The 9263-nt window shown below is 43.5% G+C and overlaps 1 protein-coding gene across 2 annotated transcripts in view; it reads right to left on the bottom strand.

Moving 5' to 3' along the window:
• Positions 1-376: 376 nt before the first annotated feature.
• FBXL6 (F-box and leucine rich repeat protein 6) overlaps positions 377-9263 on the bottom strand; it is a 112397-nt gene continuing 103510 nt past the window's right edge. For both annotated transcript variants that reach the window (XM_033933279.1, XM_033933278.1), the window contains exon 9: positions 377-1745. In XM_033933279.1, coding sequence (XP_033789170.1) covers positions 1577-1745 — 169 coding nt within the window. In that variant the 3' untranslated portion in view covers positions 377-1576. The remainder of the gene's footprint in view (positions 1746-9263) is intronic.

Here is a 9263-nt window from a genome sequence, read left to right as displayed (position 1 = left end):
CTCGTGGACAGCCTTGAAACGAGGGCTTCTCTGCTCCGTGGAAAACTTAGAACTGAGGAGATGCGCGCCCTACCTTGGGTGGGAAGGCACTTGCGCATGCGCGGTGTGGCAGTCACGAACTTTCTAAAAGTTCTTCAAGCAAAGTCTGCTTGTGAAGCTGTCCACATCGGGGCTCCGTGGATGATGTCACCCATATGTTGAGAAATGCTGCCTCCTTATCCTGGGATAAGGAATAGTATTTATTTATAAAACTTATCGACTGCCTATATCTAAGCAGTTTACATTGTATAAACCTACACATACAAAATGTGTCACAAACATCAAAAGCTGTCAAACTGCCAACCATACCTTTGCTGCTACAATTTTTAATTTCACATAAATGTTGTTACAAAAAGTTCAGTTTTTAAAAGTTTCTTAAAAACAGCTTGGAATCATATTAATGGAATAGTTGATGGAATAGTTTTATTAAGGCTAATCAATAGCACAACCCTCTCTATGGAGAAGAGCTGAAATAACAGGACATAATCTGCATAAAAGTGAAATTAATCTAGAGAGTCAAAGATGATAAAAATCCTTTGGAATGCCTCGCTTTAGCCCTAGCCAAGCCCAAATATTATTCTGAATCTTAATTAGCTGTATCTATTTGGATAGAAACAATGTAACAGTCCACCTCCGATTGCCATACCTGCAAAAAAAACAACTTAATAAAATGTTTGGCAGATCTGTGTCAAAGGCAATAAGCTTGTCAATTAATAAAGCATACACTGTCTTCTCATCTAATCCTCGCAACTGTCTATCCAAGATAGTGAACAAGGCTTCTGGGCAATAGCCAGATCTGTCTAGTACTTGATGCATCTTCAAAGTCGTACAGCCTGTTCTATTAGTTTGGCCACAAAGATAAGCAGGAAATCCACCAATTTCCTGTACAATTTTTAAGCACTTTCTGACATGTTAAAATTTCACGCTACCAATACTAGTAACCCCGTCATTCAGATCTGCTTAGTTCCTCCCACCCTGTAGGCATAATAGTGTGGACAAAAGTGCTCTCCTTTCCCAAAGCTGCCTGCATTTTAACTACTTTAATACATTTGGACCCTTTTCTGCCATCCCCTAGCAAATTCTAGGCTAATATGGCCATGATCCTGTTCAAGGAACAGCAACAAGATCAAGGTCTGCCTCCACCTTTTAGGCTGAAGACCTGGTATCTTATTGCCTAAGGTTATGAAGATTTATACATATGGCATTCCAGTACTTTCCCCGACTCTTACATGCTGCCTTCATCAGAGGTAGGCAAGTGAGCGTCCTTTTGTGATTTTCTGCACATACCTTTTGTTAATTCATTGGCTTCCATCCATTATCCTCTCATTAACACAGAAAGAGATGAAGCCCATCATTAGAGTAGAACCTTTTTTTGTTCTATACACAACTCCCCTCTCTATTATCTAAAGCCTTTTCAGAACCAGATTTGGAGACATGTATGTGTATAATTTAATGGGACAGACACCACTATGATCACAAAAGGAAGGGTCAGCACCATGATCTATCTGAAGGATTACAGCTCAATCCAGGATCAGCACTATGAGCAGTTCTGTGGTGCCACTGAACCTTCATGACTTGTTAGTAGCAGCTGCAGACATTGCTGGATGTCCTCCTGGCCCCGATACACTCTCTTCATCCCCCGCGGAAGGTTACGGCAAGAAACCAGGTTGAGATAGGTCAGGGTAGTGCTGTTTCTGATTAGATCTCTGAAAGAGAGGAGAGAAATTTTCAGCCTAAAATCCTGCATACTTTCAACTCAAGATAAGCAGAAGGCAAAGTTTAAAGCATGGAGGAAGAAAAGGAAAAAGTGTACAATTCTGGAGACCTTATGAGACAAGATATAGCACAATTAGAAAAGGTACAGAGAAAGGAAATCAAAATGATAAAAGGGATGAATCGATTCCCTATCAGGAAAGGCTAGAGGTTTAGGCTTTTGAGCTTGGAGAAGAGATGACCAAGAGGAATATGACAGAGATCTACAAAATCCTGAGTGGAGCGGAATAGATAAACATGGATTGTTTACTCTTTTAAAAAGCACAAAAACTACAGGACAAACAGTCTATGAAATAGTATAGCTGAAATAAGTACAAATTGGTTTTTTCACTCAACAATTAAACTCTGGCATTTACTACCAAAAGCTGTGGTAAAAGTAGGGGAAGAGGGGGAAAGGGATTGAACTTGATATAGCGCTTTTCTATGGCTATGATCAAAGTAGTTTACATATTATATACAGGTCCTTACTTTGTACCTGGGGTAATGGAGGGTTAAGTGACTTGCCCAGAGACACAAGAGCTGCAGTGGGGATGGAAACCAGTTCCCAAAATTCCCAGGCCACTGCACTATGAGCTCTAGGCTAAGCCCAGTGGGAATGCTGCTGGAGGAAGGGTCCATGATCCATTAAGACAGATTTGAGAAAAACCACAGCTTATCCCTGAGGGTATGAAGTGTATATCTTGCTACTTTTTGGGATTGTGCCAGATATTTGTGACCTGTATTGGCCACAGTTTAGAACAAGATACTGGGCTTGACGGACCTTTGGTCCAACCTAAGATGGGAACGCTTATGTTCTTTAGGCATCAGGGTATCTAAGGCACTCAGGAATAGGATGAGAGAACATGTTACAGATGGAATGAGGGAAAGGGCAGAAGACAAAGTTCCGGTAAGCAGCTTAGTGTCAATAATTGCTGGCATCTTCCTGATGAACATAAGAACAAAAGAATTGCCGCTGCTAAGTCAGACCAGTGGTCCATCATGCCCAGCAGTCCGCTCACGTGGAAGTCCTCAGGTCAAAGACTAGTGCTTTAAATGAATCCAGCCTCACCTGCGTACATTCCAGTTTAGCAGGAACTTGTCCAACTTTGTCTTGAATCCCTGGAGGATGTTTTCCCCTATAACAGACTCCGGAAGAGCGTTTCAGTTTTCTACCACTCTCTGGGTGAAGAACTTCCTTACGTTCGTATGGAATCTATCCCCTTTCAATTTTAGAGAGTGCCTTCTCGTTCTCCCTACCTTGGACAGAGTGAACAACCTGTCCTTTTCCACCAAGTCTATTCCCTTCAGTACCTTGAATGTTTCAATCTCCTCAGTTTGAGGGAGAAGAGGCCGAGTTTCTTTAATCTTTTGCTGTACGGCAACTCCTCCAGCCCCTTAACCATCTTAGTCGCTCTTTTCTGGACCCTTTCGAGTAGTACCGTGTCCTTCTTCATGTATAGCGACGATTGCTGGATGCAGTACTTCAGGTGAGAGCACACCATGGCCCGGTACAGCGGCATGATAACCTTCTCCAATCTGTTTGTGATCCCCTTCTTTATCATTCCTAGCATTCTGTTCACCCTTTTTGCCACCGCCGCCACACATTGCGCGGACGGCTTCATCGACTTGTCGATGAGAACTCCCAAGTCTCTTTCCTGGGAGGACTCTCCAAGTACTGCCCCGGACATCCTGTATTCGTGCATGAGATTTTTGTTACCGACATGCATCACTTTACACTTATCCACGTTGAACCTCATCTGCCATGTCGATGTCCATTCCTCGAGCCTGATTATGTCACGTTGCAGATCTTTGCAATCCCCCTGTGTCTTCACTACTCTGAACAACTTCGTATCGTCTGCAGTAACACCCTGCACATTTGAAAATCCACAGCTGCAGTCTGGACTTTCATGTAGGTAAGTAAATGCTCCATGTTGTGAGGAAGCTTAAGGGAGACCATTCCATGTTATCGAAGGAAGACTACCTGAAGGGTAATTCTGGTTCTTAAGGAATTTTACAGTTAGTTTTAGCATCATAAAAACAGCTGACTTTGTAGAAGATTTATCTTAAGAAAAAACATTCGATACCAGTACATCACTCAGACCTATATGCAAGCGCAAAGCCAAAAAAATTAGATGCACCCAAGCTTTGGAGACAAGTCTTCCAATGAAATGAGAAGGTGTCAGTCTTCAGTCCTACTTCAGAAGTCAGGGAGGATGTATTTACAAAAGCCAGGCTCAGGCGGTTTTAACCTTGTCCTTAGAGAATCATGATCCAGCCAGAGGCTGTAGGCAGTAGTACACAGTATACTACATTAAGTTAGTCCAATAAAAAGGGTATGTTTTTTTCCTTTGGTTTTATTTCTACATATTATCTTGAAATGTATGTGAAAACGGATAGGGAGCCAATGAAGGGACTTGAGGAGAGGTGTAATGTGGGCTTAGGAACATTGGCAGAATACAAAGTGTACAGCAGAGTTCTGAAATAGCAAACCTCTGGAGAAACTTGCTGGATTCACCCACCACTGAAGAGATTGAAGAAGAGGCAAGGAGACTGATCCGTTGGGATAAGGAATCTGTGACCTGAGACCACCGAGATGCCAGGCTCCACTGAGCTGATCTGAGATGAAGTCGAGCGAAGGGTGTTATGAATTGTGGATGCCATGTGACCCATGAGATGCATCATGCTTCTTGCTGAGATGTTTTGTAGAGAGGACATGAGTGCAAAGCATTTTGTCTTTGTTGGGATATGAAAAGGGTGTAAAAGTTCAAGTTCAATTTATTTAATATACCGCAAATATAAAACCAGGTTTAAAATCTAAGCAGTTTACAGAGTCATATAAAAAAGGAAGGTGGGGGAACAAACTAAGACCAATTACAAGGACAAGGTCAACAAACATCAGTAGGAACATAAGGAGAGAACAAAATGGTTGGTTACAATGAAATCTAGGGTATGGAAAAAAGGGTGAGGATAAAACATAGGGCTAGGAAATAAAAGGAAATCCCTTGGGGGGGGGTTTCTTTAATCTATCAGATTCTGAACAGAAAGCCTGTGAAAAGTAGTAAGATTTTAACTGTGCCTTGAATTTTGAAACCAAACTTTCATTGCAGTTGTAGTGTGGTAATGAGTTTCAAAGAGTAGATGCCATGACCGAGAAAGAAGAATTCCTGTGGACGTCAAGAAATAGCTGTCTAAATAATGGAACAGTTAGTAATTGTTGTGAGGCTCGGAGGGCTCCCTTTATAGAAACATAGAAAGTGAGGGCAGATAAGGGCCAAGGCCCATCAAGTCTGCCCACACCAATGACCCACCCCTACCTCCCTTTGTGAAGAGATCCCACCTTTCGATCCCATTTAGCTTTAAAATCAGGCACACTGCTGGCCTCAATTACCTGTATCGGAAGACCATTCCATCGATCTACCACCCTCTCGGTGAAGAAGTATTTCCTGGTGTCGCCATGCAATGTCCCTCCCCTGATTTTTCACGGATGCCCTCGTGTTGACGTGGGTTCCTTGAAGAAGAAGATATCCTCCCCTACCTCAATACGGCGCGTGAGGTATTTGAATGTTTCAATCATGTCCCCCCTCTCCCTGCGTTCCTCTAGGGAGTAGAGCTGCGATTTATTCAGCCGTTCCTCATACGGGAGCTCCCTGAGCCCTGTGACCATCCGTGTGGCCATTCGCTGGACCGACTCAAGTCTCAGCACATCTTTGCAGTAATGTGGTCTCCAGAATTGCACACAATATTCCAGATGGGGTCTCACCATGGACCTATATAATGGCATTATGACTTCGGGCTTACGGCTAACGAAACTCCTACGTATGCAACCCATGATTTGTCTGGCCTTAGATGATGCTTTCTCCACTTTAGTAGCAGTCTTCATGTCTTCACTGATGATTACCCAGAACACTGAATAGGAATGAAGGAAAACCACAGGATAGTATCTGGTAAGAAAGAACATTGTATTTGAAAGGAAAACGTTATGAAATGGGCAAAATATGTTCAGCTTTTAGAAGAGGGGTTGCATGATCAAACTTTGGCTGACGATAAAGTAGCCTTACAGCCGTATTTTGAACTAGCTGAAGCCATTGAAGCTGATACTTTGGAATCTGATGAGGATGTAATTGCAATAGTCCAACTTAGAGATTACCAAGGAATGAATTAAGATACAGAATGAACTCATTTGAAGAAAAGATCTAATTGAACGGATCTGTCGCAGAGTGAAGGAGGAGAAGGAAACCACTTTTGAAATTTATGAGTGGATAGATAGAAACATGATGGTAGATAAAGGCCAAATGGCCCAGCTAGTCTGTCCATCTGCAGTAATCATTATCTCTATCTCTCTCCGAGAGATCCCATGTGTCTATCCCAGGCCCTTTTGAATTCAGACACAGTCTCTGTCTCCACCATCTCTTCTGGGAGAAACATAGAAACATAGAAGATGACGGCAGAAGAGGGCAATAGCCCATCAAGTCTGCCCACTCTAATGACCCACCCCCCTTGATTTTACCCCCCTAGAGATCCCACATGTGTATCCCATTTCCTTTTAAAATCTGGCACGCTGCTGGCCTCAATCACCTGAAGTGGAAGTTCATTCCAATGATCAACCACCCTTTTGGTGAAGAAGAACTTCCTGGTGTCGCCATGAAATTTCCCACCCCTGATTTTCAGCGGATGTCCTCTTGTGGCCGAGGGACCTTTAAGAAAGAAAATATCATCCTCCACCTCAATATGGCCCGTGATATATTTAAACGTCTCTATCATGTCTCCTCTCTCTCTATGTTCCTCGAGTGAGTATAGCTGCAATTTATTCAGCCTTTCCTCATACGGGAAATCTTAGTCCTGAGACCATCCTGATGGCCATTCGTTGAACCAACTCAACTCTCAGCACATCTTTTTGGTAATGTGGTCTCCAGAATTGTACACAATATTCCAGATGGATCACCATGGATCTGTACACGGCATTATAACTTCGGACTTACTGCTGATAAAACTTCTACAGATACAATCCATCATTTGTCTTGCCTTTGATGAAGCCTTCTCCACTTGATTGGCAGTCTTCATGTCTTCGCTAATGATCACCCCCAAATCACATTCCGCCCTGGTCCTAGCTAAGGTCTCACCATTTAGTGTGTAAGTTCTGCACGGATTCCCGCTGCCAAGGTGCATGACCTTACATTTTTTAGCATTGAAGCTTAGCTGCCAAGTCGAGGACCAATGTTCCAATAGAAGTAGGTCCTGCGTCATACTGTTTGGCAAAGTGCTCTTACTTACTATGTTGTATAGTCTGGCGTCATTGGCGAATAATGTGATTTTACCCTGAAGCCCCTGAGTCAGATCTCCTACAAATATATTGAAGAGGATCGGGCCCAAGACCGAGCCCTGCGGCACGCCACTGATCACCTCTGATGTTTTTGAAGGGGCACCATTCACCACCACTCTCTGAAGTCTATCGTTTAGCCAATCATTGACCCATGCAGTTAATGTTTTTCCCAGTCCCATTGATTTCATCTTGCTCAATAGTCTGCGGTGTGGGACGCTATCAAAAGCTTTACTAAAGTCCAAGTACACGACGTCTAGGGACTCCCCCACGTCCAGTTTCCTTGTTACCCAGTCAAAGAAACTAATTAGATTGGATTGGCAGGACCTGCCCTTGGTAAATCCATGTTGGCGAGAATCCTGTAGATTCTTCTCGTCCAGGATCGTATCTAATTTATGCTTAGCGTTTCCATGAGTTTACTCACTATGGATGCGAGACTCACCGGTCTGTAATTCTCAGCCTCTGTCCTGCAGCCCTTTTTGTGGAGTGAGATTACATTGGCTGTTTTCCAGTCCAAGGGGACTCTTCCCGTACTCAAGGAAAGATTGAAGAGCACCGATAACGGCTCTGCCAGAACATCACACAGCTCTCTAAGCACCCTGGGGTGTAGATTGTCCGGTCCCATGGCTTTGTTTACTTTGAGTCTTGATAGTTCACAGTAGACGCTGCTGGGAGTAAACTTGAAATTCCAGAACGGGTCTTCTGAGCTTTGCCTTGCTTGCAACTGTGGACCAGACCCCGGCGCCTCGCAGGTAAAGACTGAGCAGAAGTATTCATTTAGTAGTTCGGCTTTATCGGAATCTGATTCTGCATAAGTTCTGTCTGCTTTCCTAAGGCGTATTATCCCATCTGTGTTTCTTTTCCTATCACTGATGTACCTGAACAAGGATTTATCCCCTTTCTTAATGTCCTTTGCTAGATTCTCTTCTATTCGAAGCTTGGCCTCTCTGACTGCCGTTTTGACAGCTTTGGACCTGGCCAGATAGTCTTCTTTTGCCTCTCCTCTTCCTGATTGTTTGTAGGAAACAAATGCTTTTTTCTTTTTCTTAACGAGGTCTGAGATTTCTGTAGTGAACCACTGGGGTCTGTTATTTCTCCGTCGTTTGCTTACTGTTTTTATATAGCGACTTGTTGCTTCATGTAGGATTACTCCAGAGCCTATCACCTCTTAACTTCATCCTATGCCTTCTCATTGCAGAGTTTCCTTTCAAATTAAAGAGACTTGACTCATGCGCATTTACATTACGTAGGTATTTAAACGTCGCTATCATATCTCCCCTCTCCTGCCTTTCCTCCAAAGTATACAGATTGAGATCTTTAAATCTGTCCCCCATACGCCTTATGATAAAGACCACACATCATTTTAGTAGCCTTCCTCTGGACCGACTCCATCCTTTTTATATCTTTTTAAAGGTGCAGCTTCCAGAATTGGTCACAATATTCTAAATGAGGTCTCACCAAAGTCTTATATAGGGACATCAATACCTCCTTTTTCCTACTATCCATACCTCTCCCTATGCAACCTAGCATCCTTCTAGCTTTCGCTGTCACCTTTTCAACCTGTTTGGCCACCTTAAGATCATCACATATAATCACACCCAAGTCCCGCTCTTCTGTCATGCACATAAGCTCTTCACTCCCTAATCTGTACCGATCTCTTAGGTTTTTGCAGCCCAAATGCAAGACCTTGCATTTCTTAGCATTAAATTTTAGCTGCCAAATTTCAGACCATTCTTCAAGCTTTGCCAGGTCGTTTTTCATGTTATTCACACCATCTGGCATGTCTGCTCTATTGCAGATTTTCATATCATCCGCAAAGAGGCAAATCTTACCTGACAACCAGTGTTCCCGCTAAGCTGCGTTGGCCTGCGCTCACGCACAAAATATTATATCGCAGCGCACAAGTTTCTCTTCACAGCGCACACACGCGTCGCAAAGGTAAGGGGAGGCTATAACAGCTCCTGCAGCTCTGCACTTCCCCACAATTGCCATGCTTCGGTTCCTCTTCTTCCTTCCTTCCTCCCCCCCCCCCCCCGCGGGACCCTGCGGCACCATCAACTCTTACTCCCTCTAATGTCGGCCCTGCAGCTCCAGACTTCCTCGCACCTTCTCCCCTCCCCCTTTGGATCGCTATTATTTTAAATGTTATAGCCGC

The sequence above is a fragment of the Geotrypetes seraphini genome, chromosome 2, assembly GCF_902459505.1.
Source record: "Geotrypetes seraphini chromosome 2, aGeoSer1.1, whole genome shotgun sequence".
Taxonomy (NCBI): Eukaryota; Metazoa; Chordata; class Amphibia; order Gymnophiona; family Dermophiidae; genus Geotrypetes; species Geotrypetes seraphini.
Note: the sequence above shows the minus strand (reverse complement) of the source record. Positions and strands in the feature narration are given on the sequence as shown.